This window comes from Athene noctua, chromosome 3, assembly GCF_965140245.1.
Source record: "Athene noctua chromosome 3, bAthNoc1.hap1.1, whole genome shotgun sequence".
Lineage (NCBI taxonomy): Eukaryota > Metazoa > Chordata > Aves > Strigiformes > Strigidae > Athene > Athene noctua.
Window position 1 is genome coordinate 72487071 of NC_134039.1, and position 24441 is coordinate 72511511.

A 24441-nucleotide genomic window follows, 5' to 3' on the forward strand; every position below is an offset into this window, starting at 1 on the left:
AGCAATCCCCCGTGCACCCAGCGCTGCAATAAAGAGTGCCTGCTTTCTAAAGCTCTGATTCTGAGTCTTAGAGAGTTTTTCTTCAACCGGCTTTTCGGTATCAACACCTTTGTTGGAAAATGCAGAGATCTGCAAGTTGAGAAAGGTTAAAATTAGTATCTTTTTCACATTTAGGGAATGGTTGTAATTGCTGCAGGATCTTGCTGTGATCATGCCATCGCTCCATGACTCAAGCTTATTCAGTCAGGGACTTCCAACTCTGCTTTCCAGCATGCTCATTAGTTTCTGAAGCTCAGCTGAAATACTGTGTCCGTGTTGTGCACCCCCATGCATTACACTACCTTAATGGATTAAGATTCTATAAATCTGTTTTCTTAAGGAAAATAGGCTCAGTATTCATCAAGACACCACAAATAACAACCAGTCTCAAAACACTGTCTAACAGGCCTGTTTGGACCTCATGAATAAAACAATATTCCTTCAGAAGATCCTCTTCTATCCTACTGTCCTGTGTTGAGCTTTTCATCAGAATAGTGAGGCTCTGAGCACATTATTTCCATACCTTGGTACCGTTTTCCCATTTCTTGACCATCTCAAAATTTTGACACCCTTGTAACTCCCTTTCTTTGCCCCTGCATAACCCTTCCCTAATCACTTTCCCCTGTTCTGCCTAGTTTTGCTGTATCTCTACCCGCATCCAGTATTTCTGGTATCATTACTTGGGCAGTCTTGGCCTTACATGGTGTTACTGAGGTACCGATACCGTTATTTGGCACTCTTGACCCTGCAAATTTCTAATTCTGAAAGGACCCTCAAAACTACTCTCCAGTTACCTGTGTAGTTAAGTTGTTTTCCACCTAACTGCCCATTAACCACCAGTGAAATCCAGCCATCCCTCCCGGCACTATCTGCAGCTTTTACCAGCTTCCCACACTGTTTTGCATTATGTTCAGCAATTTCACATCACGTTTTCCACACGCTGTTCAGTTAGCTCAGGCCAGGGCCCACTCAGCAGTGTACTGACTTGCCTGCAGCCCTAACAGACCCTGAGGTGCTTCTAGTGGAAGAGGTTACAACTTGTCTAGCTGACACAACTATCTGGTTTTAGGAATTCTGTCCCAATTAATTTCTATCAAAATGAGACAGATTAAATGTTGTGAATAGCAGTTCTTTGTTACTCTAATCCACTGGAACTGACATGGGGTAGGAGGTTCTCGAATAAGCAGTTTTGAGCAGAGTTGTTTGCAGCTGCTCACAATCTGAAATTGTTTACACTTAAAATTTCCCAGGTCTGTGGCCTGGGGATGGAGCCAGTGTGTTAACATTTTCCTAGCTGCTGCCAAGCAATGTCTGGATGAAAGGTTACATCCCAAATAATTGTTTATGCATAACAAATATTGGAGAGCCATACAACCCGCCATTTCAATTCAATCTACACAGCAGAAACAGCCTGGGTTTTAACATGTTTTCATAAACATATTTAACCAGAAGCATAGACAAAACATAGCCTCTTAGTATGTCCTGGTTATTATATTTTAGTTATTGGCCTACAGCCATTATACTTTACTGAAGCTGTTAAAATGTTGTTAAAGACTTTCTCTCCTTTAATTCCAGAGCAGTTTCCATTTCTGAGCTGCTTACTCACCTCTTACTAGCACTGTAAGCTGCCCTCCCAGTAGCCTAGCATCATACTGATAGGACTGTATTTGCCCATCCTTGCTGTCAGAGACTCTTGAGTCTGCTTTTTCACTTCAGGGGCTCCCTAAGAGCTCAGGACTCACTCTGCAGTGACTGCTGTGCACTTCCACTGCAGCCGATGTGTGTTCCCCACCAGCCTGGAATGAGATCTGAGGAACAGAGAAGCCTCCCTCAAAGATCTGTGAGACCTCTCTTCTGCTTCTAACTGAAGTTGTAGAAGTCTGGGTTGTTGATCTAAGGCTGCCTCTCTTACAGTGAACCCCACTGTGATAAATATGACAACATACAATATATATATAATGGCTGTCTGCCTTAGGAAAAACCTCACGAACCTTAAATCCTACAGTTAAAAGAAATACCTTCCTCTCCCATGAGTAAGGTGGCAAAATATTCAGAAGTATGAAATGGCTGTGTATTAGCAGCTAGTTAGAGGACAGAAATCCCACTAATTCTCTGCTGAAAGAAAGTCAAAGAGAAAGTTCAGACTTGATCCATTCTAGTTTGGCTTGTATGACAGCTGCCTCATCATCACACGCTGCATTTACCCAGCCATCAACCCAAGACAGAGAAGAGACCAAAGAAACACCTGAACCGTAGGGAATAGAGAAAATGGGATCGTACAGGCTGCATGAGGGAGCTGGGGCTACTGCACCAGGGTAAAAGTTGCAAAGGAGTACGGGTATTATGAGAATATGGCACTGTTGTGCAGAGTGGCTTAATATAAACAGTTGGACTGATTACAGGAGGCAAAGGACCTAAAATGGGAAGCAAAGCTTTATATCTTATCTCACTTGCAGAATAAAAAAATTTGAAAATTAGAAAATAGAGTACCTGGTGATGTTACAAGTAATATATACAGGGAAGGAATATATCTAGTGCATATAAACTGGACACGAGCATTTTCTCCTATTGAAATGGCTTATAATGAGAAATATGACCGTATTTGAAAACTACACCGGGAGTTAAATAACCAACTCGCATCTTTAACAGTTTATGTATATTTGAACACTCTGGCTGTTCAGAGTATGGCTTTAAGACTCCAATTTTCCAGTTTATTCTATGTAAATACAGAGAAGTATGCTTAGATGCACACAAAATTCAGAAGGGAAGAAGGCATACAATTCATTTCACCCTCAAAAAGGGATGATAAACTTCCATTGACTTTTATAATGCATAACTGGCCAGATCAAGCACTCCTTAATTACTAGTGATATTAACAGCAACCTAGGTCTTGTACTTCAGGCAGAAATCTCTGTGACTGATCTCACACAGGCACAACAACTGCTGCCTTCAAAATCATCAAGTATTCAGCTCCTAAATAGGTCAAGGTATTTCAAGTCCTCAAGTCCTCTGAAATTCCACCTCCCCACTATTAAAAAAAAAAAAAAAAAAAAAAAAAAAAGCAGCCTTGCATTTTATTACTTGATTATAGTAAGTAACTTTTTCTCCTCTGCTCCTTGTGGCTAATGGGACAGTTCACAGCAAGTAATAGTTGCTTGCCAAATCATAAAATCTTATGAAAATGCTAACACAGGGCTTGGTTAATACTTTCAAGACTCCCTTTCTTCTACAATTCAGTTATAGTTATACTTTTAAATTTTGATACAGAAGGCTGGAGGCATTTTCAGAACTGACAAAAACTGAATATTGCTCTGCAGTTGGATGAACTTGAGACTGGAAATTCAGCAGTACAAAATACAATGTCATGCAGTTGGGAAATACAAATTTTTGCTGTAAAACTGGGAGCTCATAAATTACACAATGAATATTACTTGAGGAAAAGTGAGGCATTAGAAAGAAAAGTATTAACTGCAGAAGACATTGCTGGGGTTTTACCTGGAACGCTATACATAATTGTGCTCATCCAGTGTCAAGAAAACATTACAATCCAGAAGAGTCAAAAACCATAGTTGTCTGAAAGAATGGAGAACCTATCACACCAAAAAAGGTTCTAGAGATTGTCTCAATCAGCCTAAGATAGCAAAGCATGTCTGTAGTTTTCCATTTGTTAACATATCAGGAAGGTGACCGAGTAGCTTTGCTGTCTTGAATAGCTCATTAGACTTGATGACTCAGGTCACGCCTTTCAAACTCTTGTTTGTATGCCTAAATCAGACATATCTGCCATGAAAAATGATCAAGTCTTATGTCATTGCATTAAAAAAAATGGTGAGACTTTAGATATCTAAACAATTAAAAGATTTGGGGAGTAGCATCGAAAGCAACCTCCCCTCCTCCAGGTTGTCAGTTTATAGTGTAATAAAAATAATTACAATTGTATACAAAACCAAGTCATTTATTTAGAAAATTTAGAACTATTCATTCGTATATTCATAGAAGTATCAGTCAGAAAACTAAGCAATTTCTCATAAGAATTTCTGTGTAAACATATAAAGAAAACAAATTATTTGATTACAAATAATTGTACTGCACAGATTTGTGAAATTTCCCTTGCAGAACAAATGCAGCTGGTGTGTAATGTTATTATCTTGTTCTCATTTTCACTATTTCCCTCCTATACAAAGATTCAAAGCCAAGTGGCTGTCATGCTTTTTTTATAATCAACATGCTAGCAGGCAGAAAGGAGTGCAAGAGTCCCACTGAGAGAATCTGTCAGCTTTTCTTTGACCTACAAAGTTCTGTTTTGGTAGATGACAGGGATTTAATCCTTTATATAATTATTATACAGTATACAAACAAAACTGAATTTAGACTGAATTTTCAAGTCTTGTATTTTCGATTCACCTAAGTTTGTACTTAGTTTAAACCATCTCTTCATTTTACTATTTCCTTCTTTCTGTCACATTCCAGGTTTCTTTTACTATATAAAGTGTGGATTTTTTCCGAGTTGTAAGTTAAGTTTAGAAAGTTTTAGTCTGCAAAAGGAACATCTAATTGAAAAGAGGATACTACACTAGGCTTCAAGGCCTCACAGCCTTTAAGACTGAAAAATCTACTCAAATTTAAAAGTATATCTTATGTCAGTTAAAGCAAAAAATTCTATAATTGCTCCCTTTGTATTCTTTTGGTCTGAAATTCTTGGTATTATTTATAAGTAGTCCTGCTTTTAGAAAGTTTCATGTAAGAAAGGCCCTAGTTTTGCAAATATGTTGCTGTAAGCAATTGTCTGCTGAAATAGTAAATTAAATTACTGGAGTCTTACAATAATCAATCCTCTGTGTAGTAGCACATTGTAAATAGAATTCCACCTCTGTGGAATCTGAAGTATCTTCTGAAGTGAAAAATGCTGACATAAAAATACTAAAAATATAAAGTATCATCCTGATCATAATGTTATGCTGTGTTGAAAATATTTCTGCAATGTATGAATGTGACTAAAAAGCAGAAACCCAATTAAAACTTTAACAATGTATTGTCAATTGCAAAATACAAGTTTACACAGAATTAAATACTTTCAGTTATCACACACCATAATGGTCATTCAGATAATCTAGTACTGCTGAGGTACTTGATAAAACATTAAAAACTTTTTTTTCTTGTTTTGAAGTTATCCGTTCCATCATGTACATTAAGTGGTGGTGAAAACACGTAAAAGGAGTTCCACGCTCAAGAGCAATGTCAACCCAGTCCTGGATGCACTTTAAAGGTGTCTCTTCATATCCTGCAAACATAGCTGGATTTGCTAAGAGTCCTCTAGCCACCATGACACCTTCAAATTGGAAATTAAAGCAGTAAGTTACATTACAGTTTAAATTTGACATTTAATCTTCCTGTAGATTTTCTATAGCACCCCTTAGGACAACCACCCAAAGCTTACAGACAAGTAATGGGAGAACAACAGGGATGAATATTATAGCTATACCAGAGAAATCCATTTAACAATCAAAACCTCAGAGTACCTACAACACCCATCAATGTATTTCGCTCGATGATGTCTCCTTCCAGAAATTTTGAAATGAACACACGACACTTTCTTCTCTACTTTTTAAACTGCAATTCAATAGTATTTTGTTTTTATTTGCTACACATATACAAGCCTGTCTTTTTAACATAAAATTATGATGGAAAGATGCAAGAGTAGCAATATGTTAGATTTAGTAATTTTTAGTGCAACTCAGCTGATTCACTGACCTAGAATTTTCTTCCAGTAAGAGCTCAATGTGTCAATTACATAAATCTCAGGGCTCTCGATCTGCAGTAAATCTTTCTGCACGAGCCAGTGTATTTGAAACTACAATCCCAAATTGTCAGATAAACCCATACAAGTTCTATTGTAATTTTTCTGCGATTAAGGGATTCTGTTTTCTTGCACTGTCAACATATAATCTATCACACTTAAGTCTTCTTAAAAAACAGGATGATCAAATAAGACAAATTTTTTCATTACTGTGCATGACAGAAAACAACTGATGGTTTATATTTTTGCTACTGAAGGTGGTCAGCTGGGCTACAAGAACATTCTTATCTGTTATGTATTTATTTCCTTCCTGCTTTGTATTTGAGGGGTAAGTCAGTACAGCAGCATGACAGTTTGGTTCAGCTACTTTGTTGTTGCTATTAAACACCCATAGTGTCAAAAGAAACCTGCCACATGAACTTTTCCTTGTGACACTAGCTACCGTTCTCTGTCCGGTTATTCTCTAGCTGTAAGATCCAAAGTGAGTAGATACAGATCACCTCTTCAAAACATATAATGAACTTCCATGTTGTCTTGAAACCATAGACAGTTGCAGGAATCTATCGTGACTAAGTAACTGCAGGGCAATCCTTTACCACAAAATTTTACCACTGAAGGGTAATACAAGGTAAATACATACAGATCTGAGAGTTCAATGCCTTACTGTGTCCTTGAAGCTAACCATCTTAACTGTTAATTATCTGGCTTAATATTTCCTTTTCCTGCCATATTCTTACTATAAGAAATCTGCTCCCATATGCAGGAAGTAGAGATTTCCAAGTGGAAGTTTACAGTTCTTTAAAAGATGATCAGCTCCATAAAGAGATGGAATGAATGTCTGAAGGTCTCCCTGAACTCCACTATTGAGTGATGAGAGAGCATAATTAAGCAAAGGGCTTTTGTAATTTGCCTCGGAAATAATTATTTGTGGCTTTGAATAACAGTGCTCTAGTGCTCTGATGATTACAAGTGATTCTGTTTATGAGTTTGCAAGGCATCTAAAATATCCTCGTTCATTTGTCTCCTCAGAGTGAAAAGCACTCAAATCATGTCCTACTTACAGCCAAAATAAATACTTTGAAATATGATTTGTAAGTTTACTTAGAAAATAGAGTATGTTTAATCTTACCATCTGCTCCTGTCAAGTGATGAACATTTTCAGCATCTTTTAAAGTTTTAATGTCTCCATTAGCCACGATAGGTATAGACATGCTTTGTTTAATTGTTTTAATTGCATCATAATGTACAGGCTGGTGTCTTTCTTCTACGCTTCTCCCATGTACTGTAATCCATGAAACTCCAGTTGCTTCAGCTTTTTGACACAGGTCAACTGTTCTTTTTAAGTCCTCATGGATCCTAAAATTCCAAGGAATTAAACCATTAGATAGTAAGTTACATGAACTGTATAAAAAGTCCCCCTCCATAAGGGGGATTTGTATAAGTAACAGTATCAGTAAAGAAAATATTACTGTTGGAAGATAAAGATTTTTTTTTTAAATAAAGACATATGAGTTTTAATTTTTTGAAACCACTATTAATTTAGCATTTCCCAATCATATCAAACCTCTGAAAAACACATGGTAAATTTTATAGGGATTGAGCAAGGGTGCCAAAAAGATTCTAAAATAAACATCATTATTTTGCATATTTTGTGGAAAAAACTCTGATTTATAATAGTTCCCCTTTCCTGAACGATTGCAAACTGAGTTGAAACTTAGCTGACATATGTAAAAGCCACATGGGATGTGTGGACAAATAGCGGATGAAGTGGTACAAAGCAATGCAAAGCAACAGTTTACAGGTTTAGTCAGTGATGAAGGGAAGCAGCTGTGGGGACCAGTTCCCAGTTTTGCTACTCTTCACTTTAGAGCCAACAGCAACTGTGGCTTTGGCTTCCAACAGCTCAGTAAATCCTTGTGGTGATACAGACTATGCATTACTTCTCTTTTAGGGAACCCTAGACCTTTTAACTTCTACTTTCATGCCATGTGGATTGCAAGAAAACTTCAGCATCCAGTATGTTATCTGGGTAAGTGGTCAAAGGCTGTGCTGGTTCTACTATCTAAGTTTGGGATTACTTGCCCCAGATACTCTTTCACCATCTGAGGTCAAAAATCTCAGCAGTCTTCACATGTAAGGAAATTATTATAACACATAATATTACTTTAACAGAATTATATGTATTATAGTGTAACTACTACACTAACATGTTTCTTTAAAAAAAATTAAAAGGATTCTTCCATGTACCACAAACAGCACTTAAGTTAGACCTACCTTATTTTAATAGATACTGAAAATTTAGGGTTGTCAATCTGATTCCGCACATGTCTCACCATATCTTGAACTAGCTCTGGTTTATTTATTAAGCAAGCACCATAACCTTCTGACATCGCCCATCTTTCAAAGAAAAAGAACATTTGTGTTTTACATTTGAAAAATGCAGATCAATTTCAGTCAAATACATCAGTTTCTTTTCTTAAGGCCTTTAAGATGTGTGGTTGAGTAAACAGAGATAGTACTGGCTGTAGACTGATGATTTGTTTGCAGTTTGACACCAGCATTTAGATCCTGATTCAGTCTCCACTGTGCTCTTAGAACTTTGGAGAAGTTACTAATCTCTTTCAGTTCAATTTTCTGTACACAAAATGGACTCAGAAGATAAATTAACATTTAATCAACAATGGTTTAGGTCATACATAAAATAAGTAGTTTGATGTTTCCCCTTCCATTAGGTCATGGATTTTTCTGAACAGAAAATGACTCTGTATTGAAAAGGAAGATTTTTGTTTGTTTGTTTGTTTGTTTTCCCCAGTAATTTTCCATTTTCCCTCAACTGCAAAACACTACTTTGATTGGCAGGAAATAACCTTTGTTTCCACTTAACAGCAGCAGGTTTTTTCTGAAATAAATTTTCTTATGAAGGCAGATTAAGTGCACAAAGTTTTGTTGTTCTGAAGCCAGAATGCACAAGAAACAAAGGATTCAAATGTAAGCATGTATTTTTGGCCTAAAAGGAAGTCACATTTTGGTATATGCATCTGTAGTTAGCTTAGAAAAAAAAATGTACTTCCATTTTCAAGTCTCAGATCTCTCTGGAAAGAGTTTTCTCAGGTACTATAATTTTAAGTCAAGACAACCTAATTAGAACAGACAAATTAAGTATTTGCACCATAGTATTACCTTTTGCTTTCCTACATTTACTTTTGAGGTTAGAAAAAGACTGCCTGACAAACATGTAATAAATTGTTGTCAATTGAACCAGCTAGCAAGAATCTTCATTTTTGCATTATTACTCTGTTTCACTGTCAAGACAAAATCTTTATCAATTTATGTCAGATCACTAATTCACTGTACTTATGAACTTAATAAAGGATGGAATAAATTATTTTCAGCACTTCCTGAATAATATAATCTGTATAATTATATTTTAGAGACTATCCTTCACTTGCAGAAGTCTGAGACATGAGGGACTTGTCTGGTTATTCTGGGAATTGCTACATCATTTCTGAAAACATTCTCCAAATTATTTGCAGTAAGCTCTTAGTGGTAATGCATATTTAATAGCTGTTGAAAAGGGATGGACATTTCATTTCTGAGCCAACACTCAATATCTTAGAAATGAAAAAAGTCAAGTTGGCAAATACACCTGGTTTTGTCTGTCTCACCACGGTGACAGGCATCTCAGAACATGCAGAACAGTGTCCTGCCACACAGACATTTCTGAGAGGTTAAAAAGCTGTTTCTCTCTTTAAGTCTATTTTAAAGTTAGTTCAGAAATTAACATGAAAACCAGCATTCTTTGTTCTCAAATTATTTCATAAGCTTTTTCAAAACCTCACCTCTGAGGGCAGCCACAGTTCAGGTCTATTCCATCTGCAAAAGGGCAGACAATACGGGCAGCATCACACAAAACCTGTGCTTCTTTAGCAGCAAACTGAACAATCAATGGATGATCACCTACTCCAATGAAAAGATATATAGAGATTTAAAAAAAGCAGTTCTAAATTTTGAATGTTTTTTGTATATTGAAAAGCTGTCTGGCCATGGTCCTGGACAACTGGCTCTAGGTGACCCTGCTTGAGCAGGTGGGCTGGATAACACAACCTACAGAGGTCCTCCCACCCAACTAGCTTGGGATTCTGCGAGCTCTAGATCACTAAAAAAAGGGTAGCTGACCAGTGGTTACTAAATGAATATGTCTATCAAGAGAGGAGGGAATTCATACATACATATGTGTCCTAGATGGTTGATGGCTCAACATACACTTTTTCTGACTGAAATTGGTCAGATGCTTCTCTTTCAGAAAGATGATACACAAAACTAAGTATTCTCTATTTTTCAGCAGCCTTCATGCTTCCTCTCCCAGCCTGCCCCTTCTTGGCGGCATGCTGCCCCTTTGCTGTGCTGACATGGCTGTCTGTCTTGCCAAGTAGGAAACTTGCTTACAGAACCAACCTTTCAGAAAGGAGCTAAACAACCCACAAGCTTTGCCCTTCTTTAACCCAGCCCATCTTTTTCCTCTTCTGTGCCAACATGGCTGGTTTTTATCCACAATGCAATATGCAGGGTTGGAATGAGAACACACGGGCAGAGGCAGCTTTAGCAGCTTTGTCTCAAGTGGGAAAACAAAGTGTCACTGCTCCTCAACTTGGGTCTGTTGAACTACTTGTGAATTACTAAGCCCCTGCAGAGAGCCAGATGGTCATTTGGAACATGCTCTCCTCTTTTACAGCTACTGCATTACATTAAAGGCATCTAAAAATATCTCGGTCTTAACACTCACTTCCCATATAAACAATTGGTGCAGTTAAGAGGAAGGGGGATATCTGAGCACTGATGGAAAGAGACCATCCAAAAAATGCACAAAGCAAATGCACTTCTGGTACTGAAAAGACCACAACTGCTTCTGACAGTTTTTCTATTTTAGTGGAAAATAACGTTCTTGAAGTAGTGGAGCCTAAATCAGAGAGGGCAGCAGTACCCTCTCAATCAAGTTGAGACACTTCTAGAAGTTACGTAAAACTCCAGCAAGGAAAAAAAATCCCTTGCATATTTTCAAAACAGCGTCCATTTAAGACAGTAGTCTAGCCAAAGAGATTTATATTACTACAGCTAATACTTTGGAATAATCCCACAGTCTTAATTTTTGATTGAACATTAAGTAATGAAAATACTGAGTCCAGCCATATTATATTTTTTAGCAGCAGCCTAAAAGAAGAAGACCTACTTCTATTTTAGAAATATACAACAAAGAAATGTCAACGCCAAAGTGATAAAGGGAACTAACACTTAACGGCTAACAGGATAGCAATTGTTTAGCTGAAACAACATATTTTAAGTCATTGTGTAAGGGGATCTGTTACAGAGAAGTTCCGGATAAGACCAAAGACTTGCTGCCCAAAGCAACTTAAATCGGCTGAGCTGGCTTTGTGGTTTGGAGGCAAGAGACAGAGGTGAACAGTTCAACAGTGAGGCAGAGGAGTTACTTCATCTCTGAGACACCCTGCCCATGACCACCAGGAAACACTGCGCAGGCACAACTAGGAGGAGACCAGGGTGGAGCATATGGAAATGACTTCTTAGAACCCACCTTTTTGTGGAAAGATTATGAATATGTATAGGCTTTTTTTAAACTATCATGAATATATAACACTTTGCCTATAAAGCCAAGACAAATTACCACGGTGGGCACACACGCTTGTGGTGGAGAGATCCCCTGTGTGCCTCACTGGTGAATAAACATACCTACAGTACAGTCTTATAGGTTGTGGAGTTGTGATTCCGCAAGTCAAAATAAGATGAAAACCAGAAATTGCAATTTTAGGCTCCAAACCTACTCTCCTAGTTAGAAGACAAAATCCCCAAGAAGTTAAACATAAAACCACGGTAAAATTTCACAACCTGTTGTGGAGCTACTTGTTAAAAGCATAAATGCTAATAAAGTAAATACTGTAATATTGGCAAAGGTGTCTGCAGCAGAATGTTTTAGAGGTCTATAAAATTAAGGTCAGCATGAAAGAGGTGAATAGGGAAAAGATATTGTTAGCAACCCTAGAACATTTCTTTTTGTACCCCTTGTTATCAGGCAGCAAAGTTACAGCATGAAGGAGAGTTTCCTCTTTCCTTATCTCTGCACCCTCCAGAATATACTACATATGTGACCTGTGGAACTTCAATGCCACAGGACATTGTGTAGATCAGAAGTGTAAGTCAGTTGAAAGGGAACAAACTAGTGGCTCTGTGGACCTCTGAGCCATATATATTGTCAGTTATGTTCTTACTCATTTATTTTTACACACAAAGAATTATTCATACTTTTATAAAAGTTGAATTCCACTAATAAGAGTCTACCTGTGCTTCCCAATGTGACATTTCCCTGTCACTGCTGTTGTGTTTGAATAATGCGCCACAGTAAACAGCCAGTGCTAAAATAATGAAATATACCTCCCCTGCTATTATATATTCACTTATGAAACAACCAATTCAGTGGTCTGAATAGATTAAATCACCACACTTCACAGATCCTACACACTAATCTTACTAGCATGTTAGCAGCGCTCTCTTCATTCCTCCAGTTGCAGCCTATGCTTGTGTGTTCCTTGTTACACTCTTCTACTGCAGCCACTTCATGCCAGCGGATCTGTATCATTACTGTCACCTCTTCCCACATATTTCATACCACTTTTCTCTTTTGCTTCACAGCTAGGACTCTGTACAACTACTTAGACCCCTCCTTTTTGTATGTGTTCTGGTTATGTTTCTACACCATGCCTAAAGCCTTGCTTCTCCCCACCAACCCTAGCCAAGCTTCAACTTTCCGGTCTCTTCTTGCCTTCTTGCTCTTTTTTTATTACCCTCTCAGTATCTCAAGGAGACCATGAACAGCCCTTTCCACTCCAGCTAATTTGAAACCCTGCCTCAATATCAGTCTTTGATTCCACCATATTAATGTCTGGTCTATTTTTTTTTGCATTCAGCAACCTTCTTATTTTTGTTAGGGACTAGAAAATTCTTCCTGGCAATGAGTGAAGTGTTCATCTCTGAAACACACAAGAGACAGTAATTGCTGGGAAAAGAATCTTACTACCATCTTGTACTGGATCTGGCTGGGATGGAGTTAAAACAGTACTGATAATGCACCAGTGTTTTGGCTATTGCTGTACAGTACTTGCAGTGTCAAAATTTTCTCTTTTTCTCTCTCTGCCTCCCCCTGCCCCAAGCAAAGAAATTGGGAGCCGACACAGCTGGGAGAGCTGACCCAAACTGGCCCAAGGAATATTCCATACCATAACATCAAGCTCAGGAAAAAACCTGGAGTGGTAGGGGAAGGAGAAAGTGGGTTGGGACATGGAAATTGTGTTCCAGGGTGGCTGGTGCTTGGAGACTGGCTGGGCATTGGTCTGCTGGTATGAGGTGGGAAGTGATTTTTGCATTGCTTGTTTTTTCACCTTCTTTCCTTCGCTTATTAAGCTGTCTTTATCTTGACCCATGAGTTTTTCTTGTTTTTGCTCTTCCCATTCTCTCCCTGTACTGCTGGTAGAGTGGAGAAGGAATGAGTGAGTAGCTGTGTGGCTACATAGCCCCTGGCCGGCTATGTGTGGTCAATCTACCACACATCTGAATCAGTTTGGAAGCCGTGATTTCAGGTGGAGACAAGGTTTTCCACTACTTCATTTGATACACTATTACTGGAATGTGCTTACTCTCACCTCAAATATTTCTATGGTTTTACAATCAATCAGACATAACAAAACTGTTATAACAGAGGTCAAGTTGTGTGACAGACTTCATTCACTTGGCCAATCTGGTTTATCACCACATAAAACATTCTAACAAGACAATGGTTTATTTTAAAAAAATACCTTTGTCTGTTGTGAATTCACTGTCTCTAGCTTTTGCAGATCTCACAAAATCAGCTGCCACTATCATTGGTGTGTAGCACAAATCGCAACTGTATTTCCTAACCAAGGTTCTGAAAGCCAACCTGCAGACACATGAAAATTAAGAGATAAATAGTAAAGTCATTTTTCTGATTAGCTATTCTAAAATGCTGTTCCAACATACAGTACTTTGGGCACGTACAAGTATAGTCATAAGATAAAACATGTTCCATGTCTATCTCCATCTTAAATAAAGGAGAAAAAAGGTAATCATCCCTGGTTTTACAGTCAAGATAAACTTCCTCAGAGAAAATACACTGAAAATATAATTGACATGGCAGCTACTTACTTTGAATAGCGGACCATAGGGGCACATATTTTTACAACTTGCCCGGAATGAAACAAATCCATGGGATCTTTTAGTTGGCATTGTTTAGTTTCTATGATGTCACCAATCATGTATAATTAACAATTCTTTTAGCATCTGAAAAAACAAACAGTGTTTGTGTGTAAGTAATTCAGCTACTTCTCTCATAGGCATGCAGCAAAGCATTAGAGCTTAAACTGGACTTGCTCTTTGGTAAAGCATCGCACAAGAAGTCTGTCACTGGCAGGGCATCAGAACAAGCCTTATGCCACCACCAGCTATGACCACCGGCCCTGCGCCGGGCGTCCCGCTGTCATTTGTGGTACCCTCGTCGTAACACCGTTGTGTTTTCATTCCTCGCGGCACAGACCGTGCAGGACGGGGAGGAGGCTTCCAGCCCAGCCCCTCAGCGCAGGCCCGGCTCCGAGGCGGTCTCGGGGCTCAGGGCAGCCCCCGCCCTGCCCCACAGGCCTCACGCCGAAAGTCTCCCCTCACGTCCGGCGAGAATCACCGCTGCTTCAACCTAGGCCCGGCGTCTCCCGTCCTCCCGCTACAGCTCTCTCCGCCTCTCCCCGCACTGCGGGGGCTGCGGCCCGACCACCCCGGCCTGAGCTCACTCCCGCGCGGCCGTGCCTGCCGGGTGCCGGGGCCCCAGGAGCAGTGCTGCCGCCGCCGCAGCCGCAGCCGCCGCCGCCGCCGCCCTGGCCCGTCCGGCTGCCTCCGCCGCCGCCCCCGTGCGGCCAGGCCGCGCTGCTGGTCCCCGCTGGGCTCCCGGACCGCTGCCGGCCCCCACCGGCCCGGCCCCGCGCTCACCACGTGCGCGAGCGCCCCGCCGCCAACGCCGCCCGCCCGCGGGGCGGCCCCCTTCCGTCGCGCGCCTTCGCCATCATCGCCGCGCGCCGCCGCCCGGGAGTGACGCGCGGGCTCCCGGCACCCGCCAGCATGGAGGAGGCGGGCGCGGGCGGCGCCTCGGCCCCGGCCCCGGCCCTCGCTGAGCTGCTGGCGGACGGTGAGGCGCGACCGGCGGCGGGGGGCGGAGGCGGGGACGCGCCGCTGGCTCGGCGCGGGCGAGGGGCAGCGCCTGACTGTGACCCCGCCGGCGGGACCGCGTCGCGGGTCGCCGGTCGCGGGCGGCCCTGAGAAGACGGAGGGTCCCTTGCAAGGGCTGGGCAGGCAGAGGCAGGGAGGAGGTGTCGGCACCCGGGGACGGGGCGAGGAGGCGGGCGAACCCCTGTGCTGTCAAGTCACGGAAAGTTTCGGCTCCCGAGGGACCGCTGGCGAGTGCCGCTGAGCCTCCCCCTCCTCGGGGAGGGGAGCTCCCGCCGCTGGCGGAGGGGTCCTGGTGGCGCGGTCCTGCGTGTTCACCTGTGGTCGGTTGCTTCTAAAGGGGGAAAAAAAAAAAAAGGGCACTGAAAGAGGGGAGACGAAGGTGCTTAGCAATATCAGCGTGCGCTGCCTGGAAACTCGGGTCTTGCTTGATCCAGTGTCATCACTGCAGTATCATTTCTTATTTTAGTATTTACAGCCAATACCGCTGTAAGAGTCTGTCATGATTTCATGAAGTTGTGTCTCATGCCACTTCGATCCTCAGTGATTTGAAGGTGCCTGGTGTGTGTTTGATTATGGTAACCTCAAAGGCCTCACTCTGCTTTACACAGTAAAGTTTGAAGAAGAAGATATGGTAACTTTTTAGCATGTTCGACTCAAGAAAAGGCTGTGGTGAATAAAGGAACGTGTGCCTTTTTCACCATTTACATCTCACACCACTCACCCCAGTCATCAGCTCCAAACTTGTTTCTCTTGATTGTGGTCTCTTCTCAAATCAGTGTCCCATTTATATTATGCAGTGTAGCGAATATACGCTGATAGATCTGTAGAATGTGAAAGTCAGAGAACTGTATGCTTTAGGTACATAAATATTATTAAACTGTTTTGAAGATAAAATCTAAATCTTTTTCAGAATGTTATGCTGACTTCTTCAGAGAAGACTTTGATGTGAAAGCTTACACTTCCCAGTCTATCCATCAGGCTGTGATAGCTGAGCAACTGGCAAAGCTTGCCCAAGGTATCAGTCAGTTGGATAAAGAACTTCATTTACAAGTAAGTTTAAAGCATACCTGTTATTCTGGGGTGGTTGATACAAAGTAGTCAGAAGTTTAGTAATCTTATGATCTTATTGCTTCTGAAATTGCCCGGTGTATTCTGCAAGCATCAACTAAAGGTACAGTTTGCAGCAAAATGAGTTGTGAATCTGACACTTAACTCCATCAGGCTCACACTAAATGCTCCTACAAGAAGCCACATACTGGTTTGCTTTCAGTTCCTGCAGCCAATCTCTGTACGGATGGAGGTTCCACTCTTCCTTGTAAGGATGTTCCCTGACTCCAAACAATCATGTCAGCTATCAGAAACTCTGGCCTGTGTTTTGTGATGACAGTTGTGAGAAGACAGGGAATGATTTAACTTGCACCCTTTCATCCTGTGCTGGAGAGTAGCCTTGTCTCTAAGGCTTACATGTAGCTGGGCAAATATAAGCTATGTTAACACACCTCCACACCTTTAGAAGGGCTTTTGAGTTTGGATAGTAGAAGTCTTTTTGGTAAAATCTATGCAGACACCACAGATCCACAGTGGACCTTGCAATGAGAACACATGCCAATTTTGTGTGTAGTTTCAAAACCTACTTCCTGCCCCAATTAGTAAATTCTTTGGGAACTAGTTTCTAAATGTCAAATGAAAAGAAACTATTTAAAATGTGAATATATGTTATTACTGTGTTATTAATAAGCTTACCTTTACAATTACTATTATATATGAAAGTGTTGAAATGTGATTACTCTGCTGGCTTTAATTAAGATGTCAGCTATGCTGCAGTCACTGACCCTCTCTTCATTCTGAGCTTGTCGCTTCTGTGAATTAAAACATGCTCTGAAATCACTTTCATCTTTAAGGTTTGGCTGCTTTTTCCTGTGTATGCCTAATGTAGGGGTGATGATATTTTAAGGCCTAATGTAGGAATGATGATGATGATATATTAATATTCCTTTCAGGCACACATACCCATTTTTCTGTGTTGATTTCTCTATTTTTTTTTTTTAAGGTTGTTGCAAGACATGAAGACCTGTTGGCTCAAGCAACTGGAATTGAATCCCTGGAAGGTAAATACTGTGGTATTTTGCTTGCTAATTCTTATGATGGAGGAAGCACTTTTAATATCTGTGCAGGGAACATTGCTGCCAACTTTGGCCCCTAATGTTAAGGTTCCAAGAAAGAACATATGGCAGCTTTTTTTTGATGTCAGTAGATGGAGCTCCAGGGAGAAGATTTGGCTGATACTTCTCTGGCATAAAGGCTTTATAGGAAAACGTATTTTGGTAGTTAGTTCTGAGCAACTTTAGCAATTAAGTCTTTTTGATCTTTTAATATCTGTTTCTAAATAAGCTTAATTTTGTTGCAACGTTAGTTGGTACCTGTTGCTGTAAGTACCAAGTTTGTGCATACGCATGTGTTACATACTTTGTGAATCTTAATCAAAGAGGCTTTAACACATAATCTTAACTGCATTGAGATATTTTTTTCATAGTAAGGGGCTACTAAATTAAATACATACCTTTGTGTTATTCCACTGTTTGGGAACGACTTCACTGTCATGAGACCCCACCTGGAGTACTCTGTTCAGCTCTGGGTCCCTCAACATAAGGACAGGAACCTGCTTGAGAGGATCCAGAGGACGGACACGAAGATGATCAGGGGGCTGGAGCACCTGCCCTGTGAGGACAGGCTGAGAGAGTTGGGGTTGTTCAGTCCAGAGAAGAGAAGGCTCTGGGGAGACTCGGGGAGTGTAGTGATAGGATGAGGGGTAATGAGTTTTAAACTGAAAGAGGGTACGTTTAGGTTAGATGTAAGGAAGAAGTTCTTCACTGTGAGATGGTGAGACACTGGCACAGGTTGCCCAGAGAAGCTGTGGCTGCCCCCTCCCTGGCAGTGTTCAAGGCCAGGTTGGACGGGGCTTTGAGCAACCTGGGCTAGTGGAAGGTGTCCCTGCCCATGGCAGGGGGGTTGGAACTAGATGACCTTTAAGGTTCCTTCCAACCCAAACCATTCTATGACTCTATGACTTTAACATAAACTGCGGACTTTCAAAGGCCTTATTTAGGAGCCATTGAATCTATACAGAAAAATGACTGCAGTCTATTATTCTTGTGCCAGGAAGTCATTAGACCTGCCGTTCTGCTCTTTGTCACTTGCTGGGAACTTGATACAGTTTTGGTTTTTTTTTTGTGCAGGAAAATATTTACCTCTATAACATGCTAATTTGCATATACTGTGGGATCCAAGCATATTCTCTTTTCCCCTTCTGTTTTGTAACTTGCTAAGTAATTTTTCTTTGTTCCTTCTTGTGCTTCCAGATTTTGACATAACCAGAGAGTTTCTGGTTGCTGGCAGTTATAGTATCTTCTTAGTCTTTGGAACTTGTTCAATCCAGTATTCGATTGTTAGCCTATGCGTATAGCTACAAAAATAAAGAACTGCCTATTTAATCTAGCAATGGTAGCCCCTGAATAGCTTTTTAAACAGTTGGAAAATTGAGCATAGGAAGGCTGGAATCTATGTTCATCCTCAAAATAAGAAGTAGATAGGATTCTGTCATCAGCCTTGTGATTGATAAATACATCCCAGTCATTATCTTCAGCAATTTGTGCTTAGTGGAATTGTGTTTTCTGAAATCATGGTTGTTTCTGAAGGCATTCCTTCCTAAAATTGCTCGGAGGAAAGAATGAAGTACTTCAAAACAACTGTTCACTTATAAAACATTTCTATAAGGCAGATGTAATAATTATGCATGTTTTACAGCTAATAACCCAAACTAAAAATAAAATCTATTTCACCTTAAATTTGTTGAAATGTCTCAATTTACTTAGGGTTATGCTCTTTAAGAGGCCTTTTCTGTGTGTGAGGGAAGGAGAAGCATGTGGAGGTTCTAATCCTGAAAGGCATTTGATACTTGAGACATCAGTAGAAACTTCAGACTGTAGTTGCCAGGAAAAACAAAAGTCTACGCACACAAAGATGATGTTTTAAGTTTTGCAAAACTTTCTCATCTCTGCCCTGCTTATGTGACACGTAATACATGGTCACTGTAGAGAAACAATGAGTCAGGATTCATAAGAAAAAGAAAAGATGGATGTCAACAGAAATTTTGACTATGAAGTAAGAAATGCGTAGCTCTTGGCATGTTTATCAAGAAAGTTAGTGAAGATTATGGAACTCATTCACAAGGATGCACAATCATTAGGATGTGCAAAAGTGAATCTCATTAAACATTTCAAATTGATATACTCAGCTTGTAGAGTCCTTTCTTTTTTAGGTACATGCACTTTTTTAATGGTACACTCATCTAGTATACATACTCTTTTCTGTCTGTAAGTAGCTCAAGACAGGTTAAATAGTATCATCCCCTAATTTACACAGCAGATGGGGAGGGTAAATGGCCATTTCACCCATCCTAATTCTGCCTGCTGTCAAGAGGAGGAGTGCTGTATGCTTTATAGCAATGTCACAGCCATAGATGTAGCAATGTCATGCTGCTGGCCCTCCCCCATTATTGCAATGTAGCATGGAAAGTTCAGCCTATTTTGCCAACTTTTCACTGTATCTCATATCTTCATCCTCTGGTGTGTGAGAATTGCATGCCTACCATTCCGTGTATAAATGTCAGAGAACACCCAAGTCTGTCCCTAAGCCAAGTTAATAATTCTGAAATATGGAGAAGGTAAGAGTTTGAATATTTATACAAAATACGTGAGATATGGTCCTAGTACAGGACAAGCTGAGTAAAACTATTAGCAGTAGTTCTATTAATTTTCCATCTTGGTGTATCATATTGCAGTTTTATCCAATTTGATGATGACATGCTTGTAAACGGGGCTTTACAAAAACTTATGTTTGGGAATGCTAACAGTAACTGGAACAAAAATAATTTCATCGGCCTGGGTTTGTATAACTTAATTAAATTCTCAGCAGGCTGATTCCATATTGCAAAAAATGACTGCTACCCTTGACTACTTTGCAATTTAACAAGAAAAGAACAAGTATGCTTGTGGGCTTTCTTTGTACTGCTTTGCCAAACTCATCTGGAACAAACATGATTGCTCTGTTTGTAATCTAAATTAGATGACCTCACAATAACATTGATAGTTTTTGCTAAAGAGGCTTATGCACAGGAAGAAAACCTTGAAATAGAATTGGTTATCTTCTCAGTCCTCTTTGTCTGTTGTTTTCTGTGCAGTGTCTAGTCACTATGTTAAATAAAGTGATAAATAGGTTACGCCATTTTTGTATATCATGTTCAGGTGTTCGTACCAGGTTATATGCCTTTGAACAGCAGTCCTGATCATCATTCTCTTAGAAAGCAATATCTACTCTAAATATTATTTGAAACTTAACATATGAGTGGTATTTCTTCTGTAGGTTTGTGTTCTCTACCAATAGATTTTCTATAACATTCAGTAAGTGACCCATTACCTGCTCAGTTTATTTCCAAATATGCCGTGTTTTTTTATTAATTTCAATTTGTTTGAATGCTTTGTTCTAAAGGGGGAATTTTTTTTTAATGCTAAAGTAGTCTGCAGTAGTTACTATGATTTGAAGAGTAGTTCTTTCTGTAATTGACAAGTGTTCCATGTAAGAAATCTGCTTATTTTGCAGGTGTCCTCCAAATGATGCAGACTAGAATTGGTGCTCTACAAAGTACTGTTGATAGGTATGCCGTTCATTATGTAATTAGAAAGTATACACTCTTAATTGTTCCATCATGTTATTTATTAATACTGCTATAAATAAATTTCTCTTCTTATTTTTAGAATTAGAGTAAAAATTGTTGACCCCTACAACAAAATAGTGTCTCGCACAGCTCAGCTAGCAAAACTTCAAGTAAGTTTTATTAAAAATGTATTTAAAAAAACTCTTTCAAATGTGTCTTATTTCCCAGTTGTCAGACATGGGTGGGATTTTCATTCTCTAGTAGCCTGTAGTTCGTTGTCAGTATTTCTTAAGGAAAAACAGTATTTGTGTGTCTCTTCATGAGCTACTGAGAAGTGCTTTGTCTTGCAAAGTAGGAAACTGACCTTTGTGCTAGCTAAGTTAGTTTTTAAGACGTGGAGGGAAGAGGGAAGGGTTATCTTGAGTTCAGATTACTTAAATTTTCGTTATTGTTTATGTAATTGTGGTATTTAATGTTATGGTGCCATTGTGTAGACGGTGCTTTTCTCCTCTAAGTCAGTGCATGCTTGGCTGCGGTTTAGTAAAGAGCTTGAGAATTAGTTCTTTCAAAGTAGTCAAGATGCAACCTATGGAACCAGTTGTGGTTTTGTAGTTTTATAAGCCCAGGTACATAGTTGTCCCTGTCTTTTGTAAATGGAGTTTACAGGAGAATCACAGAATCACAGAACCATCTAGGTTGGAAAGGACTTTGAAGATCATCCAGTCCAACCATTAACCTGACAGTTCCCAACTACACCAGATCCCTCAGCGCTATGTCAGCCCGACTCTTAAACACCTCCAGGGATGGGGACTCCACCACCTCCCTGGGCAGCCCATTCCAACCCCTAACAACCCATTCTGTAAAGAAATGCTTCCTAATATCCAGCCTAAACCTTCCCTGGTGCAACTTGAGGCCATTCCCTCTTGTCCTATCGCTTGTTACTTGGTCAAAGAGGCTCATCCCCAGCTCTCTGCACCCTCCTTTCAGGGAGCTGTAGAGGGCGATGAGGTCTCCCCCCAGCCTCCTCTTCTCCAGACTAAACACCCCCAGTTCCCTCAGCCGCTCCTCGTATGACCTGTGCTCCAGAGCCTTCACCAGCTCCGTTGCCCTTCTCTGGACACGCTCGAGTCATTCAATGTCCTTTTTGTAGTGAGGGGCCCAAAACTGAACACAGGAATCGAGGGGCGGCCTCACCAGTGCCGAGTACAGGGCTCAGATCCCTTCCCTGTCCCTGCTGGCCACGCTATTGCTGACACAAGCCAGGATGCCATTGGCCTTCTTGGCCACCTGGGCACACTGCTGGCTCCTGTCCAGCCGGCTGCCAATCAACCCCCCCAGGTCCCTCTCTGACAGGCAGCTCTCCAGCCACTCCTCCCCAGGCCTGTAGCGCTGCTGGGGGTTGTGACCGATGTAGGCCTCTGTTAGAGGATAGCAGGTAGGAGAGAGTTTATCATGATGATGGTGAGGTAAGTGTCAAACACTTCCATTGTTGCTTTTATAATAGTTGAAAATTGTTCCATAGATCTTCAGGAGTCATTTAGCTGCATTCTATTCTGTTTATGGTTTGAAAAGCAACATAACTCCAAATCCACAAGTGTTTAATGAGTTATTGTTTGAACTATTTGTCTTTGCAAGTTTACTTTAGCTTTGCAGAACTAGGAAATTATTTTTTAGTAGCTGAAATCTGAGCTGTGGATGTACACTCCAGTAGATTGCCACCTGTGGGTGACTGCTGTTATACAGTAGAGTAGATGAAGCTTCAAACTGTCATGCAGTTTCTAGTCTGGGGGCTGTGGAGCAGCTGTAGTACTCTCTTGTTGAACTTCCAGTATTTTCTACCTTACTTTCAGTAGCAGTGAAGTTCAGCATGAAGCTCTTAATGCTCTGTTTAGCGAGTTTGTCAGCTGCTTCTCCTGTTCTTTTCAACTCCAGCTGTTACTGGTTTTGCTACTGGGCAAAACCTGTAACTTTCATGTGGCAGGTTAGGTGCAGCTGTGAAAAGCGTTGCAGGAATTTGGGGCTAAAGATGATCGTTTCTGCCCTGACCTTACAAAAAGTCAAACTGCAAAAGGATGTCTGAGAGCAATGAGTCCCTGAACTTAGGAAATATTTCTTGGGTGCTCTTTGCTTTCTCTTTGCTGTAGCAGGGTTACATAGATTTTCTTGTGGTGTGAAAGCAGTATCCATCCAAGGTCAGCATTACTCAGCTTGTACAAGGGAATTTGTAATATCTAGCTTTTCTTGGCTGTAAGTCAGAAAAAAAGAGGTGCAGGATAAGGGGAGCTTGCTAGGCTACTCTTCCTAGAATCCAAATCTACTTACTTACCTCAGTGCAGAAAGAGGAATCATGATTCCCGCTTCTCTGCCAGGGAGAGTCCATTCTTGGAACAGGAGCTGCCACCCCTCTTGTGTTGGTGGACACATAGAAAGTGCTTTACATTGTACTATACTGCTGGGAAGAGTTGAGGGCCAGGACAGCTGAATTATGAAGTGAAGCTAGACTTACAGAGAGTTGAGTCAACAGGCCTTTGAAATCTCAACCCTCCTGCCTCCCCAGGATGCACTGCTGTGGTGTCTCTTTACCTGGCTGACTTGTTTGTTCAGGAAGGAAGGGCAACAGCACTGCAAACAATTCACTTCCTGGCAGTGACAGGGCTTATGACATGAAATTGCTCCCAAATGCAAGACTAGTGACACTTTCAAACTAGCTGATTTTATCGGTTGATGTACAGTTGGTAGAATAAGTAGAAAAAGGTAGGTGACTGATAAGAAAGGTTGTTTCTGTCAAAATCTGTGGGGTTGGCAGGTATGTTTTGCTGAACTGTGTAGTGTTTAAGGGCCTCTTGTACTCATGATGGTATGATTTTAGTGCTTCTCCATTGATTGCTGTGGGACTACTCACAAACTGAAGGGATATTTGGGTTGCATAAAGCTGGATTTTGCCATCCTTAATTGTTTTTAATATAGTCTGGCTTTTTCATAAACATTCTCACTGCAAATTCATTGTCAAGCTTCAAATCTAGTCCTGAATTCTATATCTCTGCTGTGTGCTTGTTTATATTATGTCTTGCTCTGTTATTAGAGCTTCATGGCATCCCAAGGAAGCAGCAGACTCACAAAGCTTACTTCCTACTTTAAATCATACTGTCTTCTTCTGAGTCTTTCCATAGTGGATCACAAGCTAAGTGGGAATAGTTAACAGATGAAATATGTAGACAGAGAGTTTGTTCTTCAGAGGGTTATTTTCTGTGGAGCTCAGTTTAACCAAGTGTTTCTACATGTTCTTTTAAATTTCAGATATTTCAGTGTTTAAAAATCTTTATAATAGCCAAATTTTTAAAACCTTTTTTTTTTTAAAAAAACCCCAAACTCTATTTTGAAAGTTATTCTCTTTAAAATATTCACCAGTAGCCGATTTCATCCTGGTACTACCGTAACTAAATAGTAAATGTAGTTTGAAGATAGTGGACTGTCTCATTTTTCTTCAGGCTTCTGTTATATATACATTCAATTGCATTGTGATCTGGCAGATATATGCGGTTGCATATATGAGCTATGCACTGGCACATTTTCAAGTGGTCATCTATAATTAAGT

The 24441-nt window shown here is 40.4% G+C and overlaps 2 protein-coding genes across 3 annotated transcripts in view; one reads left to right on the forward strand and one right to left on the reverse strand.

The window, feature by feature from the left end:
- Window positions 1–2724: 2724 nt before the first annotated feature.
- On the reverse strand, window positions 2725–14884 carry DUS4L (dihydrouridine synthase 4 like). Of its 2 annotated transcripts, none has more exons than XM_074903320.1 (7): window positions 14790–14884; window positions 14066–14200; window positions 13699–13820; window positions 9676–9793; window positions 8111–8233; window positions 6966–7192; window positions 2725–5368 (listed from the first exon to the last, which is right to left on the reverse strand). In XM_074903320.1, exons 2-7 carry the CDS (start codon window positions 14173–14175, stop codon window positions 5121–5123), a joined length of 948 nt encoding a protein of 315 aa, XP_074759421.1. In that variant the 5' UTR covers window positions 14176–14200; window positions 14790–14884; the 3' UTR covers window positions 2725–5120. The 2 variants fall into 2 exon arrangements, with proteins under 2 accessions (XP_074759421.1, XP_074759419.1); XM_074903318.1 differs by having other exon boundaries at window positions 9676–9796.
- A 105-nt stretch (window positions 14885–14989) lies between these two features.
- COG5 (component of oligomeric golgi complex 5) overlaps window positions 14990–24441 on the forward strand; it is a 197631-nt gene continuing 188179 nt past the window's right edge. Inside the window, exons 1-5 of the mRNA XM_074903321.1 lie at window positions 14990–15092; window positions 16044–16183; window positions 17184–17241; window positions 20792–20846; window positions 20947–21016. Coding sequence (XP_074759422.1) covers window positions 15026–15092; window positions 16044–16183; window positions 17184–17241; window positions 20792–20846; window positions 20947–21016 — 390 coding nt within the window. The 5' untranslated portion in view covers window positions 14990–15025. The remainder of the gene's footprint in view (window positions 15093–16043; window positions 16184–17183; window positions 17242–20791; window positions 20847–20946; window positions 21017–24441) is intronic.

What these genes read in the sequence shown, in the direction of transcription:
- DUS4L (XM_074903318.1), bottom strand. Translation starts at nt 14,175, where the DNA reads ATGATTGGTGACATCATAGAAACTAAACAATGCCAACTAAAAGATCCC. An exon ending in TCAGTATCTATTAAAATAAG is followed by an intron (nt 7,193 to 8,110) that starts GTAGGTCTAACT and finishes TTGGAATTTTAG; the next exon opens with GATCCATGAGGACTTAAAAA. An exon ending in TCACTTGACAGGAGCAGATG is followed by an intron (nt 5,369 to 6,965) that starts GTAAGATTAAAC and finishes TCCAATTTGAAG; the next exon opens with GTGTCATGGTGGCTAGAGGA.